Genomic DNA, 19,809 nt, shown 5'->3' with positions numbered 1-19,809 from the left:
TGAGCATTCAGGGCTGATTTCCTTCAGAATGGAGAGGTTTGATCTTCTTGCAGTCCATGGGACTCTCAAGAGTCTCCTCCAGCACCAGAATTCAAAAGCATCAATTCTTCGGTGATCAGCCTTCTTTATGGTCCAGCTCTCACTTCCATACATCACTACTGGGAAAACCATAGCTTTAGCTATACGGACCTTTGTTGGTAAGGTGATGTCTCTGCTTTTTAAGATGCTGTCTAGGTTTACCATCACCTTTCTCCCAAGGAGCAGGCGTCTTTTAATTTCGTGACTGCTGTCACCATCTGCAGTGATCTTGGAGCCCAAGAAAGTAAAATCTCTCACTGCTTCCATTTCTTCCCCTTCTACAGTATTTGCCAGGAGGTGATCTCATATATTAGTTTCACCTTTTAAGCTGAATTACTGAAATAAATGAACTTTTCCACGATGTCAGGGAACTGCCATCGGAGCCAAGAGTGGAGGTAAGGCTCCCCAACGATGCAGGAGAAGGGACCAGCAAGGAGAGAGAGAACACTTCCTTTGGGGAAGGAAATCGGTGTGACACCAGGAAGAAAGGGGAGCAGGGAAGGACTTCGGAGAGATGGTTCCAAGACTCTTCCACAGAGACCAGCGGGGAGAGCCCAGGACCTCCGCTGGCCACGCCCACTCTGCGCAGAAGACTTCCGCGCAGGGAGGCTAGGCGGAGACTTGGAGTCAAAGAGCTTTTATGTTGGAAGAAGTTCAGGAAAAAAGGCAAACAACTTTGGTCGGCCCTCACGGCCTTTCACTTCGTCAAACCTGGCCCTCTTTGAAAAAAGTTTGGACACCACTGCTCTAAGGGAATTCTTTTTTGGCCAAGTAATTTTTATTGAATTTCAAGGTTTTTTAAAAAAACAAATGAACATCAAATTTAAGGCACAATCTAAAAGATGACTTCCCAACCTTCTTCTGTGGTGCTGTTACCCCCATTTTAGCCCCCCCCCATTCACTTGCTAGAAATAAGCAAACGCCTTTTTTTAGATTTCAGCGATGGGCCTTTTTAGTTTGCTAGCTACTGGTTTTTCTCGTGTTCTCTGCAAGACTGAGAATGTGGATGTTTCCACTGGTTTGTGTTAGGTTGTGTGTAGTTACCCTTCTATGCTGCTTTATACTTTTATCTCCTCCACAATCCTTTCACTCCTATTTTATTTTGTTTTCCATCCACTCCCCAAAATTTAAACAATATCTATCTATCTATCTATCTATCTATCTATCTATCTCTATCTCTATCTCTATATCTATATCTATATCTATATCTATATCTATATCTCTATATATATTTAACCCCCCCCCACAAGCTATTAAAATGCAGGTCATAAAAACAGTGCGGTGCTGTTGAAAGCCAGTTCTGATGGGATAAAAGAGTCTTTGCTGGAAGGAAGAGGAATCAAGGAGGGAAACAGGGGAGGAGCCTGTCTGGCTCCTCTAGGGAGGGAGCTCCCACATCTGGGAGCAGCCACTGAGAAGGCCCTTACCTTTCATCTTCACCATGGCCTCCTGGTGAACGGTCCCCTTCAGGTTGTGCGCCCAGCAGGTGTAGTTTCGCTTCAGGTCCCTCTCAGTGACCTTGGGCACGACCAGAGTCTTCACAATGGTCATCTCACCAAGGCTGGAGGGGATCTCCCTGGGGAAAGGGAAAAGAAGAAGAGAAGTCTGAGCTCAGAAGCTCTCTGAGATGCCAAGGGACTGTCAGTATGCCTTTGAGCCGATGCCAATGCCCGGGCTCAACAACTGGTTCTGTAGCCTTATTAGACTTTACCGACTGGTGGGGTCTGCGTTGCTCCCGGAAGGGAGAAAGGAAGTCAAATGACACCGAGGTTGATGCAGAGAAAGAGTTTATTCTGCTCTCTGGATAGCAGAAGGCACTTGCATGGTCAGTTCACAGCAAGTCCAAAGAAATGAGAAATTTCATGCAGTATATATATCCTCCAGGCACCCTCTCCCCCCTTCCCCAGGAATTCAACCACGTCAGCTTATACACGTAAGTTGACATCCATGACCATAAACAGATGTTCCTGTTCCGGTACTCTTGACCATAAAAGGATCTTCCTGTTCCTATACTCTTATCTTGGGGCAAGAAGGTCACCATCTCTAAGAGCACTCCTGGCGCCGTTCCTGGGTCTCTTGTCAGACGTGACAAGGTCTGTGCGTCAGAGTGGTCAGGATGTAAGATAAGACCCAGATGTGCCATCCCTGCTCCACTCGGAACTGACAAGGCCATCCGTCATTACCAGCCTTCATGGACTGATAAGGGAGAGGTCTTTGTTTATACAGCTGGGTTTGTGCTACACAGCTCAGACTAATGGATTTTAGCTAATGGATTCTTTGAAGAAGGAAAAATGGGGATTTTGGGGGCCCGTTTCAGACTCACTGCACAGTCAGTCTTAGATTTGGGAAACCCATTCCTTCAGTTCTGCCCCGGCTGGGCTAGGTGACTGGAGCACTTCCAGAGACCTTCCACTCCTGGAAAGCAGGTCTAAGTGCACTGGACCCACAACTGTCCATTGTGAGCACCAACCTCAGCAGAGTATGAACAACATGGAAGAAAGCCATGAAGCATAACTTGTTTTATTTCTAACAGCTACTGCAAACTAAACACTAAAGAGGTACTGGCTTGCATGAGGGTTACAGCTCCAACTCAGCCATCGAATCACGACATAGATAACACACAGACTCCACACAGAGTCAGGCAGGAGCAGAAGAAGCGAAGAGCAGTCTCTGCCCCCTCCTTTCTGAAAACATCAGGAGATTCTTGTAATGGGAGGGGGTGAAAATATCCACAGGGACCACCATCCCTAAGGGAAGAACCTCAGAAAAGCCTGTTGGAGGAGGTCAAAGGGGTGTTAGCAATTTCACTCCTCCGACGCTGCATTTGCGATTGGTGCAAATCACATGCCTGTGTGGGAAACGGAAGACAGTCTTATCTCTTCCGCTGTATGTACTTTGTACAGCGGTACCTCGGGTTACAGACGTTTCAGGTTACAGATGCTTTAGGTTACAGACTCCGCTAACCCAGAAATAGTACCTTGGGTTAAGAACTTTGCTTCAGGATGAGAACAGAAATTGCGCGGCGGTAGCAGCGGGAGGCCACATTGGCTAAATGGTGCTTCAGGTTAAGAACAGTTTCAGGTTAAGAATGGACCTCCGGAACGAATTAAGTTCTTAACCTGAGGGACCACTGTAATGTACTTTCACTCTTACTTGTGCCTGTTGTTCTCTTGGAGCTGGAGAGAATGGAAGCTATTAGAAGATGAGGAGGAGGAGGAAGAAGAAGAGGAGGAGGAGGAGGAGGAGGAGGAGGAGGAGGAGGAGGAGGAGGAGTTTGGATTTGATATCCCACTTTATCACTACATGAAGGAGTCTCAAAGCGGCTAACATTCTCCTTTCCTTTCCTCCCCCACAACAAACCCTCTGTGAGGTGAGTGGGGCTGAGAGACTTCAGAGAAGTGTGACTGGCCCAAGGTCACCCAGCAGCTGCATGTGGAGGAGCGGAGACGCGAACCCGGTTCCCCAGATTACGAGTCCACCACTCTTAACCACTACACCACGCTGGCTCTGTACTTTTGCTTTTGTCTGTACACAGTGTGTAAATAAATAGTAGATTAGCTCTGCAATGTCTCACGCTTCTTGCTGTGTTCTGCCAGAAGCTTAGTGTGCACATATCATTAGGATCTATGTCGCTAGAAGCACACCGGAAGAGAAGGGAGATGCCTTTTCCAGAGCTGCGCATCCCGGAGGATGCTCAGAGTTCCGGCGGCTTGCAGGCACCCCTAGGGCATTTTCCAACAAGGGTGACCATCTGGTCCAGCATCCTGTTCTAGGGGGGCCAAGAAGATGCCCCAGTGGGAAGCTGCAAGCAGGAAACCCGGCACAAGAGCCCTTTCCAGAGAAACGCCAGCCCTTCTCCATGCGGTTCATGGTTAATCTGTGGAACTCCCTCCCACCGGAGAAAGCGGTGGCCGCCAATTTGGATGGCTTTAAAAGAGGATTAGACAAATTCATGGAGGAGGATAGGGGTTATGGGTGGCGAGTAGCCAAGGTGGCTCTGCTCTGCCTTACAGTCGCAAGCAGCAACACTTCTGAATCCCAGTTTCCGGAAACCTCAGGAGGGGAGAGGGCTCTGGGGCCTGAATCCTGTTTGGGGGGGTTCCCACTGGGGGTATCTATTCAGACCAGGACTAGATGGGCCATGGGCCTGATCCAGAAGGACTCTCCTTATGTTCTCGTGCTTGTTATGTTCTTTGCATATGCCATAATTGTGATTTTCTGAGAATTTCTCTCTGCCTTTTGAAACAAGCAAGAGCAGGAAAAGGCACACGCTATAATTAATTTGCAACTCCAAATGGGGATTCACCAGATGTGAGAATCACACGTGGGTTTTTCACTGCACATAGGGATGGACAGGAATCTATTTTCATTCCTCTTTTTCCAGTCTTAGATTCCATTCCTCACATCTTCATGTTGGCTTGCAATTATTTTGCTTTTGCTTTTTTAAAAAAAAGACCACACTAAAGTTCAAGGCATTTTAGTGGACATTGCTCCAAACATCACCATCATTATTAGCAGTATATTATTATTATTATTATTAGTAGTAGTAGTATTGGCATGGTGCATTTGCTTACCTATACATTTTTATACACACGCTTTCCCTCCTAACACACACATTTGTAGATCTATTTCTAGTTGGCGTACTGCATCACAAAATTCAGAGTAGTGTGGGGGCTGCAAAAAGGGTGGGATATACCGTATTTTTCACTCCATAAGACGCACTTTTCCCCTCCTAAAAAGGGGGAATGTGTGTGCGTTTTATGGAGTGAATGCAGGCGGAAGGCTCTGCTCAGCGCTCCCTTTAAAGAGCCCCGTGGAGCATGTGTGCAGCTCTTGGGGGCTTTTCCCCAAGGAAGGAAAAGCCCCCAAGAGCCGCACACCCACTCTGCACACTCTTTAAAGGGAGCGCGGCTGTCCATAAGCCAGGACAGCCAGCGGGATTGCTGTGCTGCGATCCCACTGGCTGTCCTGGCTTCTGGGATTCAGAATTCTTTTTTCATGTTTTCTGCTTCCAAAAACTTGGGGCGTTTTATGGTCTGGTGCGCCTTATAGAGCGAAAAATACGGTAAATGAAACAAACAAACAAGCAAACAAACAAACAAACAAACAAACAGATGGACCTGTGATCAGACTCTGTCTACGGGAACTTCATATTTATCCATGGGGGTTTTCACACTGCCCTGCAATCAATTTCTTAGGATTTTCTCAAACGGGAACAAAAAGGGGTCACTGGGTCACTGCTGCTTTTATTTTGATAATGGTTTTATATTCTGATTTTATCCTGTGAACTGCCCTGAAGCCTGTGGGTATAGGGCACTATATAAATACAATTAATAGTAATAATAAATACAATTAAATAGCAAGAAACACACACACAAGTACTGAAAGGAGCGAGGTCTTTAAGATGCAGCTGAGGGAAAGGTCTTCCTATATAGCCCCTCTTTTCTAGCAAGCCACCATACAGACGTCTCCATTGTGCTTCCTCCAGCGCCTGCTAAGGATTTCCATCTCCCCCTTCGCCCTGGACTAAACTGTCTCCCCGTCTCTCCGTTTCAGACAAGGGGGAAATCCTTTGCACTTACGTCAGTGTGATGTTGAACTTCAGGTCAGCGACGTCCTCTGGGCTCTTCCCGTCCACCATCCACCAGACCTCTTGCGGAGAGTCCTTCAGGAACGTGAACTGGACCTCGCAACGGATCTCGAGCGCTTCTCCTGGCATGCGCAAGGTTAAGAACAACAATGTTCAATGCAATAATAGGAAGAGCATTCAATAGCAGACATTAGGGCTGTGCGCGTCCTTTCTGGACAAACCCCAGGTCCCAAAGTGGACTGGGCCAATGATCTGGGTGGATCTGGGCAGATTTGTCTGTCTCAGGGTAGGGGCAGACCTGGGTTGCCCTAGATCAGGGGACAGCAACCTTTTGCACCCGTAGGCCGGTCCACCGTCCCTCAGACCTTGTGGGGGGCCGGACTATATTTTTTTTTTGGGGGGGGAATGAACCTATGCCCCACAAATAACCCAAAGATGCATTTTGTCACCTGTGAATAAGACTGTTGTGTCTTCATTCTTTTAGGAGGGATCAAAGGGGTCTTACCAGGGATAATAGAACGTATCCCAATCTAGGGAAGCCAGACTGAATTGCTTGTTATCTTAAGAGAGTCTAACGAGTCTGCAACCAGCTTCTTGCTGTGTAATAGGGGAATGCACTCTGCTATATGAAGACGCTTGCTAGCGCAAGTTAGGAAGGATAATAGTAAGCAATAGATCCTCTCCTGTTACCCACAACAACCCCACACTTTTAAGGAGCAGAAACGAGCCCACCATATAAAGGTAACATTTAGATTTGTTGCTTCATCTTCCATTGCATCTGAGGTTCCTACATTGCAATGGGGCTGGACTCCAGGATCCTCAGGGATCCTGTCTGTTTTGTATCCAGTGGTCTCTGTTTGCCTGAGCTTGAGTCTGGACTAAGGATTCTGAGCCCCTGTGTTCTGGTTCAATACATGATGTCCAATCACAGAACATTTCAGGATTTAGGCCTCTGCCATTGGTCCCATTGAACTCTTGAGTCCTGATTCGCAGCTTGGAAGTTTAGACAGCCAATCACATTGGGAGTGGGAGTGGCCCAGGCTTTCAGGAGTGTATATAAGCTAGTGATGGCCAAACTTGGCCCTCCAGCTGTTTTGGGACTACAATTCCCATCATCCCTGACCACTTGTCCTGTTAGCTAGGGATGATGGGAGTTGTAGTCCCAAAACAGCTGGAGGGCCAAGTCTGGCCATCACTGATATGAGCAGTTGCTCTGTCCCTGTTTCCCAGTTATGTAGTTAAATAAAGGTTCTTGCTGTTATCGCTGTGTCTTGCCTCGTGGGAACCCAACTACACCTCACTAGCGATGAAGCTGGGATGCTAGGCTAGGTTATCTCCCACTTTGACTACTGCAATGCGCTCTACGTGGGGCTACCTTTGAAGGTGACTCAGAAACTGCAATTACAGTGGTACCTTGGGTTACATTCGCTTCAGGTTACATTCGCTTCAGGTTACAGACTCTGCTAACCCAGAAATAGTACCTCGGGTTAAGAACTTTGCTTCAGGATGAGAACAGAAATCGCGCAGCGGCAGCGGGAGGCCCCATTACCTAAAGTGGTGCTTCAGGTTAAGAACAGTTTCAGGTTAAGAACGGACCTCCGGAACAAATTAAGTACTTAACCCGAGGTACCACTGTAATCCAGAAGGCGGCAGCTAGACTGGTGACTAGGAGTGGCCACCGAGACCATATAACACCAGTCCTGAAAGATCTTCATTGGCTCCCAGTACATTTCCGGCCACAATTCAAAGTGTTGGTGCTGACCTTGAAAGCCCTAAACGGCCTCAGTCCAGTATACCTGAAGGAGCGTCTCCACCCCTATCTTTCAGCCCGGACACTGAGATCCAGCGCCGAGGGCCTTCTGGCGAGAAGTGAGGTTACAGGGAACCAGGCAGAGGGCCTTCTCAGTAGCAGCACCTGCCCTGTGAAACGCCCTCCCAGCAGATGTCAAGGCAATAAACAACTATTTTACTTTTAAAAGACAACTGAAGGCGGCCCTCTTTAGGGAAGTTTTTAATGTCTGATGCTGTATTGTTTTTAATATTCAGTTGAAAGCCGCCCAGAGTGGCTGGGGAAACCCAGTCAGATGGGTGGAGTATAAATAATAAATTATTATTATTATTATTATTATTATTATTATTATTATTATTATTCAGCACCAGCTAGCTTCCATGAGCTGAAATCACAGCTGGGGAACCGTCGCCTCAGCTGAGATGAAATCACTGACTGCAGCCACAAGGCAGATCACAAAGAGTGAATGTCATGGCCACCCAGGGCCACATTGAGGAGTTTGACACCATGGGACCACACCACCCAGCTGGAGTTCTTCCTCCAATATGGTGACTCCACCTTCACTTCACCTTCCACTCTGGAGAGTGGAATCAACTGTAGAATCATTTTGCGATTCTAATGCCTGACTCTGTCCAAGGCAGCTTCCTAAGCAGCGCAGTCAAGCCAGAAGCGATTTGAAAGCTTCTCCGTGGTCAACGCCTTGTTTCAAACATGCAGAAGACACACATTTCAACTGGCAGATTTTGAACTGAGGGGACGGGTAGCTGCTGGCAGACCTTACCTGGTGTGAGTTCATAACCGACTTGCTTATTTGGAGAGATGATTGTCGGAACCGTTGCCTTGTCTGGAGGCCCTGCCGACAGAATAGGATCATGATTATTTACTTGCCCGTCACCCTAGGGAAGGTTACGGCATCAAAACACAATATTAAAAATAAATAAAGCAAGCAAACGGTGGGTCCTGAAAACATGCAGCTCCTGTGTCAGAAGCATAGGTGTCAACTTACAGATTTGAAAATATGGGACCAGCAGCCTCGAAGATAAGGGATCCGCAGCCAAAATAAGGGATTTTCCAAACACAGTTATGTTCAGCTTCTGAGCCCCTCTGAGCCAAAGGCAGAAAGCCCAGCCAGCAGCCAAATGAAGTCTCAAGCGGTGGTTCCCACAGCGCAGCAACCCGGCAAAGGGGATGCAGCAAGGAAAACCACCGTCACCTCTTCGCTGGGAAGTGCTGAGCAAAGGCGAGTCCCCAGGCAAGGCGGCTGATTTGATCGGCACAAGGCATGTAAGTGCCACCCCCCAGTCATTCTTAGACTCCTTATTGGGTGAGCAACGCAGCCAAGCAACACAGTTGGAGCCTCCCTCCTCCCTGGCCGGCAGGCAGGGAGGGAGGGAGAGGAGCTGCTTCCTTTGAAACCCGGGAAATTTAAGGGACATCATCAATAAGGGACAGCAGCGGGACACGGCGCTGGGATAAGGGAGTTTCCCGCCAAATAAGGGACGGTTGACAGCTATGGTCAGAAGACAGGTCTTCAGCATCTTTTGGATGCAATGAAGGCGTGCAATGAAGGCGACTGTGGAGAGGAAGTCCCACAGCTTTGGGGCTGCCACAGAGAAAGCCCTCTCCCCTGGGCCACCTTCACCCTAAACCTCTGAGGGCTAAGAGGGCCCCTTCCATCAATCTCAGCACCCAAGAGGGTCCCTAGGGAAGAAGGCAGCCTCTCAAGTGTTTGGGGCCTGATTCGTAGAATGGGATGGAACGAAGGGGAAAGTTTGTTTGGCATGGGTTTCTTCGTGGGAAAATTAAAATGTGCACCTTGAGTTTCTGCAGACCTTGAAGAAGCCACTTGGAGCAAAGGCTGGATTCTGTGCCCCAAGGGAACAATCGCTAGGCCCTCCAGCCTCGAGCCTCAGGGCTGTCTCTGAGGTACACTCAGGCATCAGCCCAACACGAATGGCTCTGGCAGGAAGCAACTCAGAAAACACGTGTGCCTTTAAGAACTGCCTGAGGCATCTCTCAGCACATCTCTCAGCATCCTGCAACATCTGAATGAACTTTCTGAGGGCAAGAACTGCTCCACAGTGGAACAGATTCCCTTGGAAGGACGTAGACTCTCCTTCCATGGAGGCTGTTGAGCAGAGGTTGGATTCTTCAGCTGTGATTCCTGCACTGCAGGGAGTTCAACTAGCATATTTTTTGCTCTGAAAGACGCACCTGACCATAAGACGCACCTAGTTTTTAGAGGAGGAAAGCAAGAAAAAAGCCCAATTTGACAGAGCGCGCGAGGGAGAAAGATCCCCTCCGCGCTGGCTCCCGGCTGCTCTCATGCAAGTCACTGAGTCCCTCGGACACAAGGAACTCTAAAGAGTGTTCTAAAGCCCTCTTCCCCTGCCTCTCCTCTCCCCATCCCCTCGCACGGGCAGGGGATGCTCGCACGGGCGACGCCATTAGGACGCTTGCACGGGCGATGTGCCACGCCTCCGCTGCTCCAGGAACCAAAGTCCCCAGCTCCGCCGCTGCCAGGGACCACACATTCGCTCCATAAGATGCACAGACATTTCCCCTTACTTTTTAGGAGGAAAAATGTGCGTCTTATACAGCAAAAAATACGATAGGTGTCCCTTGGCAGGGGCATAGGAAGGGGGCGGTGGGGGCGGGGTGTCCCGGGTGGCATCCATGAGGGGGGGGTGACAAAATCCCTTTTGGGCGCTGATCACCACGCTGACCGCCCCCCTGGACACCGATCATCGCGTCGATCATTTTCGAGGTTCCCTGAACCCTCCAGAACAGATCTGGTAAGCAGGAGGAAAGTGCTTAAATTCCTGCAGCGGTGGAAGAAGTTAGTTCCGCACCAGATATAGCCCATAATGCTTTTCCTCTGTTATCATGGAAGTTTTCGAACCTGGCCCAGCTCACTCTCCAAAAATTGCAACCTCTGCAAAGCGCAGGTGTTTTTAAGCATCCTGTCATGCTTCAGGGCTTGGATGAAGCAGATATTTGTAATGACATGGTTTTGACAAGCCTGCTCTCCTCGTGACAGGCAGCTGCACAGAGCAAAGCGCTCTTGAGCTCAGGGGGCAGCGGATGAGGGAGAAGGTTCTTCCAAGAGAGGACACCAGGACAAAAATCCCACCCCAGCTGCTCAAAATGTGGGTTATTTTCTTAGGAAACTTTTTTTAAAGCGATGCTTTCTGCTTTTGTCTTGTTTTTCCAAAAGCCATTTTCGAGGTGCCCTGAAAGAACCTTCCGTGGCTCTTACAAGAAATCTCAGAGCAACCACAACACCTCTTATTTGTTCTTGCCAGAGACAGTATTTATTCGGATAGAGGTATCACTGGGTCCGTTGCTTTAGAATCACAGAATTATAGAGCTGAAAGGGACCCATCTAGACCAGCCCCCTGCAATGCAGGAATCACAACGAAAGAGTCCCTGACACATGGCCATCCCACCTCTGCTTAGAAACCTCCAGTGAATGAGAGTCCACAACTTCCTGAGGGAGTTTGTACAATTGCCAACCAGCTATTACCACCAGAAAGTTCTTCCCAATGTTTAGCCGGACTCTCCTTTCTTTTAACCTGAAGCCATGGGTTCGAGGCCTCCCCTCCAGAGCAGGAGAAAACAAGCTTGCTCCATCTTCCATGGGAGAGTTCATTAGCTATATCTCCTGTGTGTCTCCTCTTCTCCAGGTGAAACATACCCAGCTCCTTCAACCATTCCTCATCAGGCTTGGTTTCCAGACTCTTTATCATCTTGGTTGCCCTCCTTTGCACGCATTCCAGCTTCTCAACATCCTTCTTACATTGTGGCACCCAGAACTGGACACTGGACTCCGTGTGTGGCCTGACCAAGGCAGAATAGAGCGGGACTAGGACTTCCCTTGATCTGGGGGGGTCCCTATCCTGAGGAATTTACAATCTAGGTTTAGCTATGGGATGGGTAGCTGACAAAACGAGTCAGTTCCCAAAGGCCTGTCAGAAGGGAGGACAGCAAGGAGGGAACCAGCCTAACTGAGGTCCTGTGCCAGGGCCTTCTGGCAGTTCCCTTGGTGCGAGAAGCCAAGTTACAGGGAACCAGGCAGAGGGCCTTCTCAGTGGTGGCACCCACCTTGTGGAACACCCTCTCATCAAATGTCAAAGAGAAAAACAGCTACCAGATTTTTAGAAGACATCTGAAGGCAGCCCTGTTTAGGGAAGCTTTTAATATTTAATAGGTTATTGTATTTTAATATTCCATTGGAAGCCGCCCAGAGTGGCTGGAGAAACCCAGCCAGATGGGCGGGGTATAAATAAATTATATTATTATTACTACTACTACTACTACTACTACTACTACTACTACTATACTACTACTACTAAGAAGCCCTGTATTGACATGTATTTTAAAATGAAAGGCATAAGACTAGAATATGGTGACACCAGACTTATTATTATTATTAACTTCCCGAGGCAGGGAGTTCCACAGTTGCCTGGGAGCAGCCACCACCAAGAAGGCCCTCTCACCATGTTCTCACCAAGCACCCCTGTGAGGGTGGCAGGGCTGAGAGAAGGGGCTCCCCCCGAAGATCTCAGAGCCCAGGCAGGTTCATATGGGGAAATGTGATAGTTTGGGCCTGAGCCGTCCAGGGCTTTATGAGCTAGAAACCGGATGCACATCAATAATAGCTCAGTTGATGTTGTGGCTCCCCTTGTCCCTCGATTCTCCTTACCTACCACCTTGACCCTCAAAGTCCGTGTGAGGTTGAAATCCCGGCCGTTCTCCTTGTAGCTCACGACACAGGTGTAGTCGGCCTGGTACGCCTCGCGGACGAAGCCAAAGGTCAGGTTGACGCCGCTGGGGTATCGCTCGTTGAAATTATCCATGAGTTTGCAGTTCTGCAGGAAAAGGGGATAACGCACATTCACTGCATGCAGGAAAGGCACATCTGCTGAGCACACAAAATGGACATCCTCCGAGAAGAGGAAGGTTGGAACCCAGGACCCAGAAGCAGCACTCGCTCAACACCGGGCAGCCCCTAGCCGGAAACTCACGATTTCAGAAGCTGTCATCTCCATTTGTAACATTTTGCCACCAAAACTACAAAAACTAAGAATATAAGAAGAGTGTGATGGATCAGGCCAATGGTCCATCTAGTTCAGCATCCTTTCCTGATGTTACCCAACCAGATGTTTGACCAAACTGCGGGAGGCAGTGGAAGACAGGAGTGCCTGGCGTGCTCTGGTCCAGGGGGTCACAAAGAGTCGGACACGACTAAACGACTAAACAACAACCAACAATTCAGACACAGCAAGATTAGGACTAGATGGCCATGGGCCTGATCCAGCAGGACTCTTCTTACGTTCTCATGCTTGCTATGTTCTTTGCATACGCTGTAATTGTGATTTTCTGAGAATTTCTCTCCGCCTTTTGAAACGAGCAAGAACAGGAAAAGGCACACGCTAAAATTAATCTGCAACTCCAGATGGGAATCGCCAGATGTGACGATCACACATGTGGGTTTTTCACTGCACATAGGGATGGACAGGAATCTATTTTCATTCCTATTCTTCCAGTCTTAGATTCCGTTCTTCACATCTTCATGTTGCAATTTGTTTTTGCAATTAGAAAAAAATAAAAGACCTCACTAAAGTTTGAAGCATTTTAGTGGACATTGCTCTAAACATGTGGGGATTTTTTTGGCTTGGCAAGTAGTATAATGCATTTTGGCATACATGCACTTCCATATAATTTTGCATACACACCCTTCCCCCCCCCCAACAAAAACCTTTTAAAATATATTTCTGGTTGGAGCACTGCATTGCAAAATTCAGAGAACTGTGAAGACCTGTGGAGGCAGAAGAAATCCATCAGGGCCAGTAGGCTTCAATAACATTAGACTTATCCACAAATTTGTCAAATCCTCTTTCAAAGACATTTTTGTTGGTCATCAACACTGCGTTCCTGCAAGATGGAGTTCCACAGTTTAACTGCACACTCTGTGAAGGATTTTCTTTCATCCTCTCTGAGTCTTCTGAGGTTCATTGCATGTCCAGGAGTTCTAGTGTTAAGGGACTAGAGAAGAGAAAGCGTCACTTGTCAAGGTGCCCAACATATTCTCAAATGGCACGATGGCAGGGAGGCAGAAACAGAGTTGCTGTGCGGTAAAAATCCGAGGCTTCCGAGTTTGGCAGCTGAGCTAAGCCACTTCCTTCATGTGCCATACCTCTTTTTATGGTTCCTTTGAAGGGAGTCAAGAAGGGAGGAAGGGAAAAGCTCAGGTGAACCATCTTCCCGATCACAGAAGGTTGGCAATCCACAATTTTGCAGCAATTATTCCTCTGTGGCCCCTTTCCAGATCACCTCCACCTCCACATGGCAAGGGGAGACAGTGGCAATATACCATTTCTGACGAAGTCTTATTAGCGGGGATGAGCAATCTACCATCTGCAAAAAAATTATTTCCAGAGAGGGTTCGGTTTCATTTTGCTAATTGACGGCCGGGATCTGAATTTTAATGGACCAGCTCTTGCGGCCAAATAAAAGCGATTTCTCTTAGCCCAGAAGAAAAGGGGTATTGATCAAAGGGACAGGAGGCTTCCAGCTCCGCTGCTGGAGCCATGAATTGCATTTCCACAGAGAGGGCATCTGAGTGTGAAGAGTATTTGGTCTCAGGGAGGTGGGGGGGTGGGGAGAATGCCCTCCCCTCAAAAGCTGACCCACAGAGCGAAGGATGAGCAAAGCTCTCAATTCGCCGGGATTCAAAACTGCATCTAACAAAATTCCACCTGCAGAATTCTGAAACATAAGTGGCTTCTGCACCTGATCCTCATTTAAGAATATTTTTTCTCCTCTTTTTTCATGCTTTAATCCACTTCTGCTACTCAATGAGCTATAGACAAGGGCCGTTTTGGAATAGATAAGGGAACTGCAGAATTGCATGAAGTTTGGAACCCCTCCCAAACTCCAGAGTGGATTGCAAAACCTGGAATGTATTTCGTGATCCACAAAGGTCGTTAGAGAGCCCCTAAAATAGGATACAAAGTGTGTGTGGGGGGGTCTCTGGAAGTAGCAGGGGGAGAAAAGCACACCACCTGCTTCTTGCCTCGCAGAACCGCTGGGGGACAAAGGGGTTGTGGCCCCTTCCAAGTGCATGAATGGCTTACTTGCAACTGACCAGGCGAGAGCCTGGAGCGAAACATATTCCTCGCTTTGCATTTGAAGTTTTACTACTCTTATCACTTTCAAAGCAATTTCCTTGGGTCACACATGTTTGTATGTATGATTCCGAGTTGTCACAAGATATCCATTTATTAGTAAACGCCTGGGATCACAGGATCAAGTCCCTCAATTTTGTTCACTCAATTAGAGGAAATAGTTTTAATTGGATTTTGAACAAATGTGCAATTAATTGTTACTGCTTTGAGTTTTGTTGGGTTACTATCTTCCTTAGTGGGTTGTGAAAACCACTATTCTGAAAAATGCTCAATCCATAGAGCATGAGACTCAATCTCACGGTTGTGGATTCGAGTCTCACACTGGGCTAAAGGATTCCTGCCTTGCAGAGAGTTGAACTAGATGACTCTTGAGGTCCCTGCCAACACTATAAGAATTTTATGATTCTTACAGGGTCAGGGGCTCTGGGAATGAGTTTATGTAACCAAGGGGGCAGTGGCCAAAAACGGTTTGGGAACCACTGATGAAGAGCAAAACTGAAACATGGCTTTTAGCAGGACTGTGAACAGCCCAGCAACATCAAAAGTAACTTGAGCACGGCTTCAATTGCCTGTGATTGCGAGCTGGCGTCTGTCTCGAGAGGCAATGAAGGAGTGAAGTCAAACCGCTGGCAAACTGCAGCGTCTGCTGTGGCTGTAGAGACCGATATAGAAGAGACATGTTTTGTTGCAGCTGGGGCAGAAAACGTGCAGTTATGCTGATGCAGAGGACGTTTCTTCTCTCTGTGCTCCTCCCAATAGACATTCTGTAGAGTATGGTGGTTATCGGATTAACCTTCTTGTGTTCTGCTCTGGGGGGAGGAGCATCTACAAGACGCTGTTCTGTTCGTCACAGGTCTTTGTTCTGTGATTTGCTTTCGGTTTTAGACTGACCGTGCTCTTAGCATGGAGAGGATGTCTGAATGTTTGGATGGCGGATTTACTGCTTGTAAATAAACGCTTTTAGCTAGAGAAAGCCGTCTCTGGACTATTTCACTCCCTCTGCTCTTACACTAAGGCAAGACTGCTGCATCTCTGCTAATTTTCCTGCCTAGGTCGTTATTCCTCAGAGTATACGCAGGGGAAACGGCTGGACGGAGGAAGACATAAATCTGCAAACATTCCTCCTCTGGTCACCTCTGCGGACTGTCTGTCTCCATGCTCTGTGATTGTCTGCAAGAGAATTCCCACCTTGGCAGGTTGATGCTTCCAACCTTCAGATCATGTTTGTGGACATGTTTCGTCTGCCAACAGATCTGGTGCCTGGAGCCAGCTCCCCATAGAGGACTTGCTCCTTGAGGATCTTGCCAACTTCCATTCTGTGGACGTGACCAAGTCAGCGAGACGTCACTATGTAGGGACACAGGTGGTGCTGTGGTCTAAACCACTGAGCCTTTTGGGCTTGCCGATCTGAAGGTCAGTGGTTCAAATCCCCACAAAGAGGTGACCTCCCGCTGCTCTGTCCCAGCTCCTGCCAACCTAGCAGTTCAAAAGCACACCAGTGCGAGTAGATAAATAGGTACCACTATGGCAGGAAGGTAGACGGCATTTCTGTGCACTCTGGTTTCCGTCACGGTGTCCTGTTGCACCAGAAGCGGTTTAGTCCTGCTGGCCACATGACCCGGGAAGGTGACTGTGGACAAACGCCAGCTCCCTTGGCCTGAAAGCGAGATGAGCGCTGCAACCCCATAGTCACCTTTGACTGGACTTAACCATCCAGGGGTCCTTTACCTTTACCTTACCTAGACGACACTGAGACAGAAGTGCAAGCATGCTGGGAATGTTTGTTTGGCATTCTGCCCTGCCATCGGATTCCCAAAATCCTCGTGACACATTCCATGTGGAAGGCATTGAGGCGTCACTCCTGGAAGCTGTGAGTTGACTCACTTCCATAAATCAGCGTGCTCAACATGCAGGCCTGATAGACCTTCATCTTGGTATTGGATGTTAGCATCACATTTTCCCAGACCCTTTTGCAGAAGCGAGCCATTGCTGCAGCTGCCTTGCCAATACGCTTGTCCAGAGCTTCATAAACTTGCAAATGCAGAGAATGAAAACCCTCTGCAAAATGGAGCCTCCAGCCCCGGGCTTTAGAGCTTACCATATACCACCAGACCTTTGGCTTGGTCCCGGCTGGATAAAACCCTTCCACATCTGGGCAGGTGAGGTTCTTGTTCGTGTAGTCCAGGTACATGAGGACTTCTTCCGGCCTGATGGCCTGGCTGACGCAGGAACCGGGGTCTTTGTCAACGACTTCCAGCGGGAAAGCCACTTTGCTGCAGTAGGTGGTGTTTCTGCATGGAAAGGAGAAAAAAAAAAGAGATTTCAAGGTTCCGACCACGAGGTTAAAAGAAGAAAGGTTCACACTCAAAATACAAAAGCACTCACCGGACACCCAAATATCTTTCTTGCATGTGACTGTCGGCTGTTGAACATTTTAGTGTTTTATTGAAGTGAGAACTGAGAGGATGCAGTGATGAGATAGAATTTTAAAAAACTGTAGCATGGGAAAGGACCCAAAGGGTCATTTGGTCCAACCCGTGGGGTGGGGTGGGTGCAAAGAGAGAAGGTGGTTGAAAGAATAATTCCTGAATTCCCAATTTGACTCATGAGAGCTTTCTTTCTGGTGGCAATTTTTTTTTTAGACCTATATTATAATTATATTTTATCCTGGCATTCTAGGATAAAATTCTACTTTTCTCCTGCATCCAATTTGCTTTCGCTTATTTTATGTGCATTTTTTTCCAGAGATTTATCGCTGCAATTAAGTTGCTAAAAATGTATGATTATTTGCAGCAGCAGCTGTACTGAATGTGGAATTTGTACTTTTATCACGCACAGTATATATATATATATATATATATATATATATATATATATATAAGCACACACACACATATACACATACATATACATATGTATATATACTCTGTGTGTTTGTGTGTGTGTGTGTATGTATGTATATATATATGTGTATATATATATATATATATATATATATATATATATATATATACTGAGATATGTAAACAGTGTAGAGATTCCTTGAAATACAAAGTAATCTGCAAGGTAAACAAACCAATGTTTGCTTCTTCATATTTATATCTGCCACTATTTCTCCCATCTGCTCCCATCACCTCCTGGCAAATAGAAGGGGAAGAAATGGAGGCAGTGAGGGATTCTACTTTCTTGGGCTCCATGATCACTGCAGATGGTGACAGCAGTCACGAAATTAAAAGACGCCTGCTTCTTGGGATAAAAGCAATGACAAACCTAGACAGCATCTTAAAAAGCAGAGACATCACCTTGCCAACAAAGGTCCGTATAGCTAAAGCTATGGTTTTCCCAGTAGTGATGTATGGAAGTGAGAGCTGGACCATCAAGAAGGCTGAACACCGAAGCATTGATGCTTTTGAATTCTGGTGCTGGAGGAGACTCTTGAGAGTCCCATGGACTGCAAGAAGATCAAACCTCTCCATTCTGAAGGAAATCAGCCCTGAGTGCTCACGGGAAGGACAGATCCTGAAGCTGAGGCTCCAATACTTTGGCCACCTCATGAGAAGAGAAGACTCCCTGGAGAAGACCCTGATGTTGGGAAAGATGGAGGCCACAAGGAGAAGGGGATGACAGAGGATGAAGTGGTTGGACAGTATTCTTGAAGCTACCAGCATGAGTTTGACCAAACTGCGGGAGGCAGTGGAGGACAGAGGTGCCTGGTGTGCTCTGGTCCAGGGGGTCACGAAGAGGCGGACACGACTAAACGGCTAAACAACAATTTCCTCTCAAGCAGAACACAAAGCGGCTGTAACCATTTCCAAACAATTGTAGAAAACGGCAAGAAAGATTATTGGATGACCCAAACACCTTCATTCTTCCAACCTTAAAACCCCGCCCTACAAGCATGGCCCCCTCTCCATCAGCTTCCTTACCTGAGCATGCAGGTGTAGTTCCCGGTGTCGTTGAGCAGAGCGGGGCGGAACCAGAGGGTGTCCTTCTCCTTGCTGATATGGTTGTCCGGGAGGCGGAAATTGATGGGCTCCTCGATGTCCTGGCCTCGCCCAATCCAGTACCAGATCAGGGTGAGGCCCGCGGAGTGGGCGGTGCTGTAGTTGTACTTCAGGAAGGCTTCAAAGAGAGGACACTTGATTTTGGCCGGCTCCCCGTTGTAGACCGGCTTGTGCTTCATGGTGTCCACGCCCCAGTCGTCGCAGCGCTCTAGGGGGGGCAGGGAGAGAAATTTGCAGTCACCGGCACTCGGCTTAACCTGCCTCACAGGGTTGTTATGAAGGTAAATGGAGAAAGAATGCTGCTTGCCAAATTGCTGGGATAAAAATATAATTTTTTTAAAGGATACTTGCAAAACCATATCGAAAAATCAGAACTCCTATTAGAATAAACAAGTTCCGTTTTAAATACTGAAATACTAAATAAGATGGATAACAATGTGTAATAGAAAAAGAAGCATGAAATTAGGTTAAAGGTGTGTGAAAGAAAGTAATAGAAGTGGAAAGAAATTGCAATTGAGTGGACTGGAAGTCTAACACAAAGGTGGGATGAGGGGTGGTGTGTAATATGTGTGTATTAATGCTGAATTTTTTTAACAATAAAAACTTTAAAATATATATATACCGTATTTTTTGCTCTATAAGACTCACTTTTTCCCTCCTAAAAAGTAAGGGGAAATGTGTGTGCGTCTTATGGAGCGAATGCAGGCTGTGCAGCTATCCTAGAAGCCAGAACAGCAAGAGGGATTGCTGCTTTCACTGCACAGTGATCCCTCTTGCTGTTCTGGCTTCTGAGATTCAGAATATTCTTTTTCTTGTTTTCCTCCTCCAAAAACTAGGTGTGTCTTGTGGTCTGGTGCGTCTTATAGAGCGAAAAATACGGGTATATAATTTTTTATTATGCAATATTCAGGACCCTTCCATGAAGATGACCGGGTGCAGGGTTCTTTCTTGGCCCTTTACATGCTTAGAAAGCTGAAGTATAGAATCATAGAATTTTAGAGTTGAAAGGGACCATGAGGGTCATCTAGTCCAACCCCCTGAAACACAAGAATCTTTTGCCCAACATGGGGCTCAAACCCATGACCTTGAGATTAAGAGTCTCACGCTCAACCGCCTAACGCTAATCAGTTTTTGTATTTTAACTTCAGGATGTTTTAA

General features: G+C 47.3%; 1 protein-coding gene across 6 annotated transcripts in view; it reads right to left on the bottom strand.

Annotated features, from left to right (window-relative positions):
- IL1RAP (interleukin 1 receptor accessory protein) overlaps positions 1–19,809 on the bottom strand; it is a 106,278-nt gene that overhangs the window by 40,157 nt on the left and 46,312 nt on the right. For all 6 annotated transcript variants that reach the window (XM_053390862.1, XM_053390867.1, XM_053390868.1 and 3 more), the window contains 6 exons: positions 18,574–18,859; positions 16,746–16,938; positions 12,163–12,328; positions 8,239–8,310; positions 5,661–5,790; positions 1,506–1,654 (listed from right to left, as the gene is read on the bottom strand). In XM_053390862.1, the coding sequence (XP_053246837.1) occupies positions 1,506–1,654; positions 5,661–5,790; positions 8,239–8,310; positions 12,163–12,328; positions 16,746–16,938; positions 18,574–18,859 (996 nt within the window). The remainder of the gene's footprint in view (positions 1–1,505; positions 1,655–5,660; positions 5,791–8,238; positions 8,311–12,162; positions 12,329–16,745; positions 16,939–18,573; positions 18,860–19,809) is intronic.

Source organism: Podarcis raffonei, chromosome 5, assembly GCF_027172205.1.
Source record: "Podarcis raffonei isolate rPodRaf1 chromosome 5, rPodRaf1.pri, whole genome shotgun sequence".
NCBI lineage: Eukaryota > Metazoa > Chordata > Lepidosauria > Squamata > Lacertidae > Podarcis > Podarcis raffonei.
This window is presented reverse-complemented; position numbering and strand designations above follow the sequence as displayed.